This window comes from Staurois parvus, unplaced genomic scaffold (assembly GCF_062004578.1).
Source record: "Staurois parvus isolate SC_StPar_1 unplaced genomic scaffold, SC_StPar_1.0 ptg000126l, whole genome shotgun sequence".
NCBI lineage: Eukaryota > Metazoa > Chordata > Amphibia > Anura > Ranidae > Staurois > Staurois parvus.
Genome location: NW_028317922.1, coordinates 436,019 through 452,500, shown reverse-complemented (window position 1 = coordinate 452,500; position 16,482 = coordinate 436,019). Strand labels below are relative to the sequence as shown.

Here is a 16,482-nt window from a genome sequence, read left to right as displayed (position 1 = left end):
TCAATCACATTCAGTGAGCCAATGAGGAGAAAGAGGTGGTGGGGTCAATCCACAACTCAGTGTGTGAATGGACACATAGAACGGCAGCTCAGGAGCAAGCCTGCCTGAGTAACCCCATAGCAAGCTTCTTGCTCTGGGGGCACCTGGCAGGAGGGAGGGGCTAGGAGCTCCGACAAGGGACTTAACCTCACTAGCGGTCTGATTATGTCCATATTTCTGTGCTCAAAGCGGTACATTTTTTTGCATGGAAATATGTATTTTTTTAATTGTAGGCCTGTAATTTTTAGGAATAACTCACTGAAATCTGTCCGAACAAGAGTCTAGTAAACATCCCGGGTATTATAAAATTTGAAACACGAAATCATAAATTATAATTTAATAAATAAGCATAAAAAATAATACATTTAATTCAATAATATAATCAAACCAAAAACAATGAAATTTGAAATATAGCACCAAGTTCGCACATCACTGAGCAAAGTCGCAAAATCGTTTTCAGTGTCTGATGATGAATTTCCCCACGAATCATCACTCAATTCTGCAAGTAGTTCTAATTTACTATCGCTGTTCTCTAGCCGGTCTAAAACCGATTTTGACCTAAAGGGACGCTTTTTGGATGCCATGGACATTTCTCAGTTTCCAGGCAGAAAGAACAGTAAAAATGCAGGCAGGGCACAGGACAAAGCACTAGGGACAAAATGTATGTGAAATGGTTTGATACAGCAATGTTTTACTATGTGATTTTAGTGTATTTAGTGAATGTCACTTTTTGTCATTTTCAAATTTCCCGCCGTTCCGTCCCCCGTACGTCCCAACGCTTGCAGGGGACGGAACCCAGATGACAGATGCCGGCATCCGCCGGATTACATTGCTGGGGACACTACAGGAGGGACATCGCGGGAGCGCAGGACAAGGTAAGTGAAGAACAGATGCCGGAGCAGCGCCGTATGGTAAGCCCGAGTCTAGCTCGGGGTTACCGCTTTTGGTACTGAAACTTCACCCCGAGCTACACTCGGGAATACCGCCAGGGAGGCTACGGAGAGGAGGACCAGGGCTGCTGTGTGCTAAACCATTATGCAGAGCAAGCAAGTATAATATGTTTGGGTTTTTGTTTTTGTTTTAAAAAGCCTGCCTTTAGTATTACTTTAAAATTTCTCTCAGTCACATAACTAGAAAACTCACTCAGTTCCCCCAATCCACACTAAATAGCATGGATGGGTGAATCTGCAATGCCATCTGCAGCACCCACAGTTGTTAGAATCCCCAAACAGAGACATCATCTGATTGAATGTAGTCACTGTTTGATCGAGTATGCAGGTAATCCATAACGTTGTGGAAAGAGATGGCCAGTAGACATGCATTTTTTTTTTTTTTTTTTTTTTTAAACTAAACATGCATTGGATTGTCAAAAATAATTGTTTGAATTGCTATTACAATGCTGATGAAAGCAAATAGATAAAATGAAAGTGTTGTGACCATAGATCTCCTTATTTCATATTACTTTTTTTTATATTTAATTCAAGTGTACTTGCATCCAAAATGTTCTTTTCAGTTTTTGCACGATGTTGGAGAGGATTAAAACTGCTGTTGTGTTTTTCTAGCTGTCTAAGGCTGTGTTGAGCAAAATTGTGAATTTGAGTTACAGAGAAAGGTGCACAATAAAAATGTCCTTGTTCACAAAATTTTCACTTCCTCTCCCAGTAATGACATCATCACCAGTACAGAAAATAAAGGAAATCTCCACAATACAAACCACATAGATCGATGTGTCCTGGTGGGATAAGTATATTTTAAAGCCTTTCTAAACCCCCAAACAAAAATAATATATTGCAGCTTACCAGTCCTTAGATGTGGTGGCTGCAATAGATTTCAGGCTAAAAACATTTTCAGCAAGTGTGGAAAAGGTCATGTTGGCGTAACATCCTGTGAGCCGAAAAGAAAACACTAACAATGTGATCTTTCTTGTGGAAACTACAAATCTCAGTAATCTACCATATAATGGAGATGGACAAGGTCCAGCCTGTATGACAATTATGGCTGCCCCATAAATGCAGTAGAGAAATTAGTGTATATTGTACTGTTCTCCGCAAAAGTAAAGGGGGGGAAAAGGCCTGAAAATAACTAATTCAGCCACCACATCTAAGGACTGTTAAGCTGCAATGTATTTACATTCTTGTTTTGGGTTCAGATATGCTTTAAGTCAGTTACAGTAAACATATGAATTGAAATATCAAAATTGTATTTTATAACTCAGTTTGGAGGGTGTGCATTCATGCAATCAATGTTTTTCAGCCCCAGCTGGACCCTCTCCTGACACAGGATCTCCGAATGGCAACACTAGTGGCAAACGCAAAGCAGAAATCAGTGACTTGGACAGCTATGAGGGCAAACACCAGGAAAAGAAAGTTTGTAAAGGTTTTCACACACCTTAAACTGCACATGGAGTCTGTGTGTCAAAATTGCTGCCTTATCTATGTTTGTCATTCTCACAGTTACAATCAGATTTGTGCTAGATCATTATGCTATCATGAGAGCTGAACTCCAGAAATATGAAATGACTACCCTTGTGGTGGGGCTTCTCCAAGGGTTAAGTGGTCGTTTTTAACCTAGGGTACCAGTAAAAAGTAGTTTTAATTAGCTTATCCCTGGCTTGTGGGGTTGTGGGAAGGCCCTAGGTGTCCTCTCTTACAATTCAGGACTGATCGTCCTGTATTGTACATGATGACATCACAGTTGCAACCACTGGCCAGAGTTCTGAAGAGAAAAGGCTTTGGGAGAATGGTCACATAGAAGGAGGAGCCCATGGAAGTGAGAGATAATTTTCGGCCGATAAACGAAAAATCGGTCGTTGCTGGCAGCGATACTGCCACCAATGTCCACGAAAAAGGGCGTTTTTCAACATGACCGATAAAAATAAATGAGGAGATCCGCGAAAAACAGTCGACGGGCTGGCCCCACTAACGGCGTGATTATCTGGCGATTTTTCATGCGGACGAAAATTCGGCCAATAAACGACTTGTCTATGGCCTGCATAAGTAAATGTGTCCCGTAGTAGTCTCCTATAACTTGTTCTGTAATGTTGAAGATGTTTTTCAGTTTGTCCAAGCCACTTCTGAAGTTCAGAATTGCTGATACTGGATATATCATGACCTGAATGGATGAGAATCTTCACAGATGTTAGTAAATGTGCTTTTTACTGGTACTCTAGTCAGAAACAAACATTTACTCCATGCAGTGCAGGTGAATACCAACTTCAAGGGTAGTTTTTAATTTCCATTTTTTAGCTTTAAGTAAATGCTTACATTATACCTAAAACCATAAGTTTGTTTTGTTATTCTTGAAAATAGTAGGGAAAGATTAGAGTCTCTTAGGGTTTGTTTTTTGTGTGTTTTTGTTTGATTTTTTTTGGTTTGCAGTCTGTTTCAGCTAGGTAGATTCATTCTCTCAATGGGGGTTGTTTACTAAAACTGGAGAGTTCAAAATCTGGTGCAACTCTGTATAAAAACCAATTAGATTCCATGTTTTATTGCCAAAGCTTTATTGAACAAGCTAAACTTAAAAGCAGGTTGGCTATCATGCACAGCTACACCAGATTCTGGGTGCACCAGTTTTAGTAAATCTGCCCCAATATGTCCTGGTGGCTATTGTCACCGGAAGTGAAAGCGAAGAAAACCCAAAGTTTTGAGTGATCATCAGAACAGGAATAAAGGGGAAATCTTCCATTGGAGACACTTGTTCTGGTGACTTTCTATTTGTGTATGCAGGGCAGGAAATTATGGGAAAATCTCCCCAGTGGAACACAGACTGCAAAAAAAGAAAACTGGACTAGATTTAACGCTTCATCCTCTACTCAAAACTAAAAAAGGTCTTGCCTTTAGATATATATTTATGAACTTTGGACCTGGCATTTTCTCTTTAAAATCACATAACTGATAAAATGACAGATCATGGGGTTGATTTACTAAAAGCAAATTGGCTGTTCGCTCTGCAAGGAAATTTGAAACTTCACAATATTCACTAAGCTCTGGGGCACTTTACAAAGAATACTCTATGTAAGAAAACAAAAACAGCAGTTTTGCACATGATTGGATATAGGAAGTCAGGAAAGCTTCAGCTCATTCACTAAGCTCTGGGACAACTTCCCTTGCTTATTGAACAGCCTATTTGCCTTTAGTAAACCAGCTCCATTATATTGCCTGTTAGTATCGGTGCTTTTCTTCAGATCTGTTACTTTTTACCTATGTAGAACCCTGAATCTTAGCTGCAGCTTTAATTCAGGTTATTGAGTTCACTCCAGTTTGATATTAGGCCTACTGAAAAATGTAATTGTCAAATTCTAGAGCTTCTACATGCCACTAAAGATTTGATGTTTGACAGATGAGGATGAAGCTTATTTTCAGCTATGATAGATTCAAGCCAGCTATAGATGTTTCAAATCTCAGCCGGTTCAGCAGGGCTTAATTCAAACCAATTGTACAGTTACCCAACAGGCATTAGTCTGCTGAGGAATGTATAAAAAGTTTAAAAATTCATCCTAATTTTTTCGACATTTAGTTTTTATGATTTAGTTACATGTCAATGTGTCAATGCAATAATCGTGTTCTCCTGGCAGGGACAACTCCCTGTGCTCCCACCTGGAGAACATAATAGTTCCACATGAGGGTTTACCCCATCAACAGTGACTCCATGTAGAGAATACTCGTTACTGGCTCAGTGAGAACAGAAAATACAATATATTTGTGTAGTAAACAGTCTCCTATTCAGCTCTTTTCTCTATATGTCTCTCATTTCTGTGCCAATGAAACCTGCTTTATTTTGACCTTCCACTCCCAGAAATGATCATTAAATGGATTGCATTTCAGAGTGATCTATTCTGACCATGCATAGGTTGAAATTCAGCCGGTTCTGCAGGGACTGGCTGAATTAAATCCATGTATGGGCAGGAAGGTTGTACAGAAGACAATCTACCGGTCGACTTCTATACAACTGCCCTGTCATATTTTCCCTGCTCGATTAGCACCGCCAGCTATAGCCAGCAATGCTGAACAACGTATTCTGACGATGGGGAAATCTCCCCGCTCTCACAATACAATATCTCAGCAGCAGGGAGGATTCCCCCATCCACGCTAAGTGTGTGGATGGGGGAATCGAGTCATTTTTTTCCTTCGACCAGCTGGTTGAACAAATAAAAACAACTAATCTATGGAGGCTGCCTTAGTCCTTTTCCTCCAAGTAAAAAGGCTGTAATATTAGGAAATCAATTATTCTGCTTTACATTTCTTCAAAAAATTTTTGCTGGAACAGAGTACTATACCTCAAGTTTGAGTTAATATATCTGATTTTATACTGTGAATCAGTACTGCATGCATGTAATTGATATTTGTTCATTACAAATTCTTCCACTAGGAGGCAACACACAACCTTTTTAAAAGCCTTCTATAGATTAGGAAAACATAATTGTAGAATGTGCAGGGCAGAGATGATCAGGTTCAAGGCTAATGCTGAGGGTTCAATAATTATGGTTCTGGTGAATTTATTTGCAGCTTCACCCAGGAGATTTTTTTTTTTTTTTTTAACTAATGCAATACATGACCTTTAAACTATGGCCAGCAGGCTTAAAAGGGCAATAAGGAGGCTTTTGGATAAGGAAACTACTATAAGAAGGAAGGGGGGAGGGTGTACAGAGCAGCCATCATATTACTGTATTAGAAGCTGCTGAAGGGAAAGGATAGGGAAAGAAAAAATATCCATAGGGAGAGATTAAGATCAATATTTAATTCTGATTGGTAGATCGTTTGACAACTGACCCCCTTTCTACATTTGTTTGCTCTTACTACTGGGTTTTTTTGTCTTTCATTTTTAGATGTTTTGAGTTCAACAGTTACTTTTAGCTTCTGTCCTGTCAAGAGCAGTGCACTGCAGTTGTTTTGCTGAAAAAAGTAGCACATGTTCTACTTTCTTTTTATCTTTTTTTTTAGTGCAGCTTGTTGCAACACACTACACCACGTCACAATCCACTGCTGTGAATTAGGATGAATGAAAAATGATTTTGTGACATTTTAAATAAAATGTGAACAGTGCGAAACGTCATTGCAACACAGCAGCACAGCTCTCTTGACAGCACACACCATTGCTTGTGGTGTAACACGGATACTAGTGTGCATGAGCCCTATGGTTCCGTTTTTATTTTAGTTACACTGTTATATATAATTACACTATATATTATTACATATCAGGGACTTATTAATGTACTAGTAAGGTTATTGCTAAATATTCATGATTGAATGCAAATTGAAGTTTGTCAAATTCAATGTAGGAATGATTAACCCTTGCTTGCTGTAATAATTTATGCCCTTTGGGGGAAAAAGTGGTTGTTTGCTTGAATAATACTGTGTGTTTATACTTCTGTTTAGGAATCTTGGTTTTAAAAGCTCATGTAGCAGAGCGGCGGGGAGAGCGGGAAGAGCTGCAGGATGCTCATACCATATGCTATGACCTTACCCAGGAATGCCACCCTGTGCCAACTGATGTGTAAGTAGCTAGTAAGCCAGCTGTGGGTGTCCTGAGACATATCTGAGACCTGTATACACCATTTTTTTTGCTTTACAAATTGTTATAGCCTGAGTTTAGGTGACATATCAGTTTCAGGTTATGCTTGCCAGAATAACTATATTTCTATTAAGTGCACTTGTAACTCACTTGAAGTGCTCCACAGTTATGTCACATCTAGCTGTTCACGTTGGTGTGTCTTGTTTTCACTGTCTGGAAATTGCCCTGTTTACAGCCACTGGGGAAGGGGACCATATGCTTCATCTATTAGTATAAAATAGTACATAGACAAAATGTGGACAAAATGTGGAGAGGTTAACAGAAAGCAAGTGTATTGCTTTCTGTCAAAGTTATTATAACATATACTGCAGAGTCCTAAGAACCATTGAGAGCAATAGAAAAGTTTTAAATTAGGAACTGTTTGAAACACATGCACAGTACCTGCATGCATAACCATTTGCGCTGTAGAGGGGACCATACACAGTCCAGATGTGGCTTTGCAGTGACTAGTCAAGGGGTAGACAACGTAGGTTTAGAAGCTTTAATGATGAGCACTTCTGACTGTGGAAAGTTCTTGTTGTTTAACACAGAGGTTTTCCAGTATCTGTTTGTCTCTTATCTAGATAGAAAAGGGAAGGAAGTGACACCCACATATATGCACATTCTCTACAATTATACAGTTACCCAACAGGCATTAGTCTGCTGAGGTATGCATAAAAAGTTTAACAACTCATCCTGCAACTTTTGTAGACAGTTATGATTTAGTTATATGTCAATGTAATTTCACCTCAAACATAGTAGAATATACATTTTAGTGTTATACACTACTGTGCAAAGGTGTGAGGCTGTAAATTAAGAATGCTTTCAGGAGCAGAAGTGTTAATAGTTCATTTTTATTAACAAACTGGAAAGTAAATAAACAGAAGAAAAGATCAAATCAAGATTTGGTGTGACCATCCTTTGCCTTCAGAACAGCAACCATTCTTTTAGGTACATTTGCAAACGTTTTTTGCTGGAACTCGGCATGTAGGTTGTTGCAAACATCTCGGAGAACTAACCACAGATCTTCTGTGGATGTAGGCTGTCTAAAATCCTTCTTTCTCGTAATCCAAGACAAACGCTATGATGTTGAGATCAAGGCTCTGTGAGGGCCAAACTTCCAGGACTTCCTTATGCTGAAGATGGTTCTAAATGACATTGGATATATGTTTTGGGATCATTGTCCTGCTGCAGAATAAATTTGGGGCCAATCACACCACACCTCCATGATTGTAAGTCATGATGGATAAGTATCTGCCTATATTAGCATTGAGGACACCATTGATCCTGATCAAAGCTCCAACTCCATTTCCAGAAATGCAGCCCCAGACTTGCAAGGAATCTCCGCCATGCTTCACTGTTGCCTTCAGACGTTTATTATTGTTCCGCTCTCTGGTCCTTCAGGAAACAAACTGCCTCCTGCTACAGCCAAATATTTGTCTCCTCAGTCCAGAGCACCTGCTACCATTTTTCTGCACTCCAGTTCCTATGTTTTTGTGCATAGTTGAGTCACTTAGCCTTTTTCCACGTTGTAGGTATGGCTTTTTGGCTACAATTCTTCCACAAAGAACACCTGGCCAGACTTCTCTGCACAGTGGATGGGTGTCCCTGGGTCCCACTGGTTTCCACCAGCGCTGTGCTGATGGCACTGCTAGACATTTTCTGATGTCGAAGGGAAGTGAGCATGATGTGTCTTTCATCAGTTGCATTACATTTCCTTTGCCAACCACTGTGTCCTCAACATTGCCTGTTCTTTGTGCTTCTTCAGAAGAGCTTGATCAGCACATCTTAAGACCTCAATCTGCTTTGAAATCTGCCTGGTAGAGACCTTGGTGATGCACTATAACAATATTGTGTCTTGTTGCTGTACTTAGTCTTGCCATGGTGTACGACCTGTGATATGAAAGTGTCTTCCACAACCTCACCTTAGTAGCAAAGTTTGGCTGTTCCTTACCCAGTTTTAAGCCTCCTGCATAGCTGTTTCTGTTTCATTTAATAACTGGGTTTCAACATTAGCACCTGCTTGGTATGATTAATTATACACCTGACTCTGAAGCCGGCCATATATAGGTGGAATTCTGAAAGAAATTTCTTTCAAAAATCTTTTCTAAGAGTTTTCGTTCGAATTTAGTGGGCCACAGCAACAGCTGATATTCGAGAGACCATCGAATTTGAGTGATTGGGCATGTTGGAAATTTTTTTAAAAACAAACTGATTTCTAAGCAATGGAATGGGAGAATCGTGAGAAAAACGTAATTGAAAAAGAAATGAGCATGAGCTGTGACCTGGAAAAAAAAGAAAATTCTTGGCCACGAAAATTCCTTTCTGTAGCAACATGAGGTGAAATTAAAGGCTTGGTGGTCAAATTTATAAATCAATGGTGGCACCATCGGATTACAAAATGCACAAAATTTCCAATTTTCTAAAGAAAATTCTTTTGGAAATTGACCCATGTATGGCTTGCATAATCCTACAAAATCCCTGACTTTCTGCAAGTATATGAAATGATTTTTGAAAGCATTTTTACCTTCCAGAATTGCTTCACACCTGCCTAAAGGTTTTCACAGTACTGTACATGGCCTGATTTAGACACAAAGTTGGTCCATTGACCCCTGAACTTGCATCTAAAATGATACATATACATTTTAATAAGTTTGCAAACACTTGCTGCTCCCTTTTAATATGCAGCATGATTGTATTTCCCTTGTAGTTCACGGCTGTCTTACTTTGCTGTCTTTGATGGTCATGGTGGGAGCCGTGCAGCACGGTTTGCATCTCAACAGCTACATCAAAATCTGGTGAAAAAACTGCCTCGAGGTGAGTTCAAGCTGACTGTGTTGGTAGATCAGACTGGAGATATTGAGTGTGACTTCTCTGTTTTTCAGGTGAGGGAAGCAGTGTAGACAAGGGAATAAAGAAATGTCTGATCGATGCATTCAAGCAGACAGATGAAGAGTTCCTGAAACAGGCAGCCAGCCAGTGAGTATCTTTTATGTATGTTTCTTTTTATTTTAAAATGAACCTGTCTGCATTAGAGAAAAGTGCTGTCATATACTGTATATGCTGGTTTGTTTCAGTTAGAAAATGTTCTTCCTCGTACATAGCCCAATAAAAGCAAGCTGTACACCAGATTTAGGCTTCAGTGGTGTAGTGTACCAGACTTTCCCAGTCCCTTTTGTCAGTGACCTAGGGACATGCATGCCGGTGGTAATGAAACACTTTTCTGACTACTTTTGCATACAGAATACTGATGTAAAAATAAAGTGCTTATATTGCAACCTACCCTATAACAGAATTAGTGCTGCAGGGCTATGCAAAATCACTTGTGTGTGTGTATAGATATGTGTGTGTGTGTGTGTGTGTGTGTGTGTGTGTGTGTGTGTGTGTGTGATTTTGCATTTCGGCGTAGTCATTGGCGGCTTCGGCTGTCGATCACCGGGTCCCAGTCGGTGATTCCCCACTGGCAACCGCCAAGTATCACTGACGGGGGAGAGACTTATATGTAAACAATACAGATCTCTCCCCTTTCAGCTCCAGCACACTGCTTTGTATTGCTCTGCATAGCAATACAAAGCAATGTGCTTACACAGTACAACACATATACAATACTAAAACAGCACATAATTAACCCTTTGATTGCCCCAGATGTTAACCCCTTCCTGCCCAGTGTAATTAGTACAGTTTTGGTGCTTTTTATTAGCACTGATCACTGTATTAGTGTCACAGGGGATTTCAGTGACATTCAGTTCCCCACCAGTGTCAGAATGCCCACTGCAGTCCCGCTATAAGTCTCTGATCACCGCCATTACTAGTAAAAAAAAAAAAAAAAAAAAAATCCAGTATATATACCGCCATTTGTAGACGCTATAACGTTCACGTAAACCAATTAATTTACACATTAATATATTTTTTTTACTGGACATGTTTAATATATTTTTTTCTCAAAATTGCCCTTTTTTTTTTTTCTTTTTTTTGTTTATAGTGCAAAAAATAAACACCACATAGGGGATATAATACACCCGAAAGAAAGCTCTATTTCTGGGGAAAAAAGGACATAAGTTTCATTTGGGTGCAGTGTTGCATGACCGCGTAATTGTCAGTTAAAATAAAGCAGCGCCCTATTACAAAAAATAGCCTGGTTAGGAAGGGGGGTAAATCCTCTGGAGGGCAAGTGGTTAAATAAGATTGGTGGAAACAGGGAGAAAAGAGGATGTTATACAGCAAAAGCAGTAATCACTTGCTAGTGTGTGTGTGATGATTTTTTTTTTTTTTTTTTTTTTTTTCAATCAAGACTGAGATACTGTACAGTACAGTGAATGATGTATGACTGAAAGAACATGTTTCTGTTTACTCAGTCTTGTGTCAAAATTCATGTACATAGAATGGTTCCTATAATGTTGTTTTTCCAATGTGTTCTATTCCGTATACAGGAAGCCAGCATGGAAGGATGGTACCACTGCTATTTGTGTATTGGTTGCAGATAACAACTTGTATATTGCAAATCTGGGGGACAGCAGGGTAAGGAACTAAAATCTGTTTTGTGGCGTTGGATATAAAATCCACTAACTAATAAAAGCATAGATCTGATGGCGGTGATTTAATGTGTAACTTTAGTTGTTTACTGCAATAAGAACTGATTAAAAAAATTATTATTCACGCTGTGGATATACATGATGTTGTGGTTGTATGCTACATATTTGGGTTTAAACAAGAGGAGGATTTTGACCTTGTGGGAATAGCAGAAACGTGGTCTCACATGACTGGCTTGTGACTGTCCAGCAGTAGTCCCTGCATTGGAAGGACAGGATGGGTAGACCGTAGAAGAGGGTAAGGGTTGTGTGTTCTTTAGGTGAGGAGTGATTTGATAATGAATGAGGGATAATGAATGAGGGATGACATTGCTAATGGAGCTGTTGTGGAGTTGGCGTCTTTGTGGCTTGAGCTTCAAAGGGAAGAAACAAATGGTAAATTGTGGGTTGATGCTATATGCCCCTACCATTGAGGAGGAGACCCAACACATTCACACTTAGAGATGGCAGGATGCAGTGTAATGTTATGATCATGGCGACTTCAACTTTCCCAATATTGATTGGCCAGATGGAACTGCTCACTCAGCTAGTGGTCATCATTTCTTGAATCTGTTGCAGGAAAATTTAATATGTTAAATGGTAGAAGCCCCAACTAGAGCTAATGCTTGCTGGACCTACTAATACTAATAAATAGAGCTGATTGCAGATGTGGAAGTAAGGGATAATTTAGGTAACAGTGATCACATAGTAATTTATATTTGCTGTAAATTTTAGGAAGAGGAGACACAGGGGTAGGACAGGAACACTACATTTTAAGGGTCAACATTAATAAGCTGTGCTCCGTACTACATTACATTAAATGGGATCAAATTATTGTAATAAAGAACACTGAACAGAAGTGGGAATGCTTTAAAGGAAACGTTCACCTTTCTAAAAAAAAATAAGAAATGCACATTTATTTTGCAGGTAAAACTGCATTTATCATTTAATTATTATTTTATTTATTTTAGGAGCCTGTAAAGCATTGCACCCATGGTCAACAGATCACTACTGCAATGCAGGGATCCTGTGGACTGTCAGTGTATCTGTCTGCTCATACCTCGTATGGGCAGGCAGTTACACGATGACAGTAAGACTCAATGAACTACCTAGAGTGCTCACTAGGGCCCTGGTAGTTCATTTAGAACTACAAGCCGTCAGCCGCAAAGGCTGTCTGTGCTTGTAGTTAATTTATACCCAGGAAACTGCATCGATTATTCTATTGAGGCACCTGGTGCCCAAGACAAGTGATGTCAGTCACTGCTAATTATTCATCTCCTTGCTAGATCAGACAGTGGTGAGGGGGATAAGCTTGCTGATGACTACATGCAGTTTGTTGCCTGGGGGACAGGAGCAACAAATAAAATATTTGGTGAGGCTTATTTAAGAAATGGCCCAACCAATGAAAGACCCACATTTTACTTAGGCTTGTTGTGCCTATAGTAGGTGTGATGGAATGCTTGTCACCCCAGTTTGGTGACTCTGTAAGAGAACTGCTCCCTCGCCACTGGGACACAGGACCAAGGTAAAATAGCCAGGCATTGCACCAAAGAGTAGCTTAGATGCCAAACTGGAACTCTTAATTGAACAGAAAACACAGGTTTTTATACACTCGATAAATAATATACATTAGGGTAAACAGGCCACAGGGATTAGGTAAGACCTAAAGAATGCAAATGGTAAATAGCACATCCAACAGCTAACAGTGATTTAATTAACATTAAGCTAATCAACAGCCAGGTATCCAGGAAATGCTTTAATTAATTAGGGAACCCTCCCCAGATTGACTGGCAATAAGCCTACACTCTGAATACACCCATTACGCACGCTGTCTTTCAGGTGTTTGCTTTCATTTGTATAATCTGTCCATCATAAAACAAAACTCATACAAAATTCCTAGTTTGAAAAAGTGGAATTATTTTATCTTCTTGGATTACTTGAGAGAGATTGTTTGATAAATATTTCTGTGCCAAATGGCGGAGCTTCTCCAGCCCATCCTGCTTGAGGGCCACCATATTTCCTCTGACCATTAACCTGTGCAAGATTAATGTTACATCTTTCCATACACTCCAGAATGGAAGACTTACTGTCTTTATGCAGAGAATTATTTCAAGCCTCGCTCTCAGCGTTAATCATGTTGTTGTCCATCATTCGAGAATGATCTGCTCTCTCCATGGGCCATAATCAGTAGGTAGAAGGCTAGCCCCTAGTCCCCTTCAAAAGCCCCTGTCCCATTTGAGTCTGTCACAGTAAGCCTGATGTCTAATGTTCTATATCCTTTTTGTGATCTTAATTTCTTTCTTTGTATTTAGGCGATAATGTGTAGAATGAATGAGGAAACTCAGAAGCCAACTGTATTAAGCTTGAGTAGAGAACACAATCCCACACAGTATGAAGAACGGATGAGAATACAAAAAGCAGGGGGAAACGTGAGGTGAGCTGCACAACCTGCCTTGTTATTACAAAATTCCCCCAATAAGTAATGATTAAACTGGCAGATTGTATCTGACACCTCTTAAGTGTTACTTAATGGTGTTTATCTTAAATCATCCCATCACATCCCTCTTCTGGGTGGAGGAGCCTCTGCCTTTGGGGTGTGTACAGTTGTTCTGCAGAATAAGCAATTTCTGTGAAATGCCAATCAGTTATCAGTCTAAGCCACACTACACTTGCTGCCTTGCCCGAGGGTCAAATTTGCAGAAAAAATTTCACCAACATATGGAGAGCGAGATGCCTCCCTGCTGCAATCACTTTCACAGAAGACTCCACACTATCTTACCCTGCCTTATGGAACTTCACAATGCACGAACACTACTTTTTTTTTTTTTTTTTTTTTTTTTTCTGCATGCCTACAAATACAAAAAAACAATTTCCATCAGAATCTCACTTGGGTTTAAAAGACAAATTGAGGACATTGGTGAGAAATCACTTCTGCACTAATTTTAATTGGAATTTCTCCTAAACTGGAAGTTCTACTTTTCCTCCTATGATTTCTTTATAAGACATGAAATTTGTAGCAGGCATGCTCCATTCAGTCATTTTGTTTATTTGTTCAAGTGCTCTCAAATCATATCTCCATTTATTTATCTTTTTAAATCTCATGATCCTTGTGTTCCACAGAGATGGTAGAGTTTTGGGTGTATTGGAGGTTTCTCGCTCACTCGGAGATGGACAGTTCAAACGTTGTGGTGTCATAAACATCCCGGATGTGAAAAGGTGTCCTCTCACTGACAATGACAGGTAAATAAAGATATTTTAATGTAAAGTATAACTCCACATCTACTGACTTTTAACAACAGTCTTCAGGATTTATTCTTTAATTTTATATCATGGAGAGTACAGCAAAGAAGTGAGGGATCTCTTTCCTTGAGCTCTCATTGTGGTTGTAGGGAAGAGCGTCATCCAGGGAGCGAGGTGAAAAGATCTTTTAATATGAGGAATCGTTTGGTAGTTCAGGAGACTTGGCCATTTGTAATTTTGCAAAACTGAAAAAGGATTTTGTTTGAGTTTCATAATAGTTGGGCCAAAGAAATAAAACGTTTGTTTTTTATTAACTAATGTAGATGATACTGTTGACTTTTGCCCTAATAAAGGTCATCAAGGGAGGCCATAAGCATTATCACACACAGATTGTTATAGCACATTTCATAGCTTAGACAATAATAATGTTTTGGATCTGCATGCAAATAGATTACTTTGTGTATGCACTGCTGTGGAGGACCTAAGGGTCCATGCACACTAGGCGGCTGAAAAAATAAATGTCAGAACCTTTGTCATAATATGCAGCATAAAAATGCTCATAGTGGATCATATTGCAAGACAGTTTGAGAGTTTATAGGCATTTGCTTTTATAAGCATTTTGCTCCCAAAACATTTTCCTCTGCTCATGTTTCACTGTAATGAATGTACACTTGAAAATGCGGAATGCTCCTAAATGCCGCGTTTATGCATATCTAGCATTTTTTCTGCCTAAAAACTCCTCTCAAAAATGCAATTCTGATGGAGTTTTTTTTTCTGCCTGAAAACACTTTTCTGCAGCTATACCTGTACACTCCCTAATGTGCATGGCCAAATAGAGTAACATAGAGCTGCTTATACAGGTTGAAGAAAAAGAATGCCACAGTCCTGTATAAGCAGCACTTTTTATGCCCAGTGTGCATGAACCGTAATGCTATGTCCACACTGATGCAGTGCAGGGAACAACAATTGACTCAGACAGCTAGGAATCACACTGCATTCCTGTTCATATCACATGCGATTCTTTGCAGTGTGATTTGAGCCCATTCATTTTGTTTGGCTCACATCGCACCGCACATGCACATGCACAAAAAAGTGCATGCACCTTTTTTTGCTGCACTGGAATTGGATTGCTTGGGTGTTCACATCCATGTGATCTGATTCAGCCAATCACACTGTGTTTCGCAAACTTTTTTTGGGGTGTCATTAACATTGCTACCCACAGCGATTCGCATGAACAGAGTACAATAGTGAAGCGGTGCGAAAAGCACACAGGAATCACTGCGAATCCTGCACCCCATCAGTGTGAAATGAGGTTCAATGTGTCTAAATTTTTTGTTTGCCTTAATACTAGTGTCTTCTGGGTTTTTTTAGTTTTAGTTTTTTGTGTTGTGTTTATTTTTTTTAAGTGCACTGAAGTTACAAAAGTGACATAATACTGATGTTTGTTTTGGAGGTTTGTTTTGCTGGCCTGTGATGGTCTTTTCAAAGCTTTCTCAGCAGAAGAAGCTGTAAACTTCATCTTAAGCCAAGTGCAGGTAAAGTATGCATAGTCTGTGAAACATAATTTGTATCTCTAGCTGTCACCTTGCTGACTTTCCTCCTGTATTCTTCACAGGATGAAAGTGCCCAGGCAGAAGAGGATCCTGGAGACATGGATACCAGCTATGAATCTGCCTGCCATCGCCTTGCTAATGAAGCAGTGCGACGAGGTGCTGCCGACAATGTAACCATACTCATTGTACAGATTCAACATTGATATCCATGGTATGGGTAGCTGAGTGTTACAGAGAAATTAATTATTAATGCAACACATCTACATCTTCCACTGTACTATAACTATACCAATCTGTTGTACAGCTAAGATTTCAGGAAGCACAGTGCTTTAACCCTTCTAGAGGATTGCCAAACGAGTACTGGAGAACTTTTTGTTGGTTTTTACATTCAGATCAGGACATGCTTGATTTGAAAGCCTGTGATTTATGTTTTATACAGATAGAGGATATGGAGGGAAATGTTTGTATTTTTGGTGTGTGAATGATGATTTTATGCTTTTATTTCAGTAAAAAAAGAAAGTTTTGTTTTGTAA

General features: G+C 39.4%; 1 protein-coding gene across 2 annotated transcripts in view; it reads left to right on the top strand.

Moving 5' to 3' along the window:
• Positions 1–16,482, top strand: part of ILKAP (ILK associated serine/threonine phosphatase) — a 28,951-nt gene extending 12,469 nt beyond the window's left edge. For both annotated transcript variants that reach the window (XM_089672331.1, XM_089672332.1), the window contains exons 2-10: positions 2,293–2,415; positions 6,414–6,531; positions 9,299–9,405; positions 9,474–9,567; positions 11,019–11,106; positions 13,469–13,590; positions 14,277–14,396; positions 15,850–15,931; positions 16,012–16,482. In XM_089672331.1, the coding sequence (XP_089528457.1) occupies positions 2,293–2,415; positions 6,414–6,531; positions 9,299–9,405; positions 9,474–9,567; positions 11,019–11,106; positions 13,469–13,590; positions 14,277–14,396; positions 15,850–15,931; positions 16,012–16,152 (995 nt within the window). In that variant the 3' untranslated portion in view covers positions 16,153–16,482. The remainder of the gene's footprint in view (positions 1–2,292; positions 2,416–6,413; positions 6,532–9,298; positions 9,406–9,473; positions 9,568–11,018; positions 11,107–13,468; positions 13,591–14,276; positions 14,397–15,849; positions 15,932–16,011) is intronic.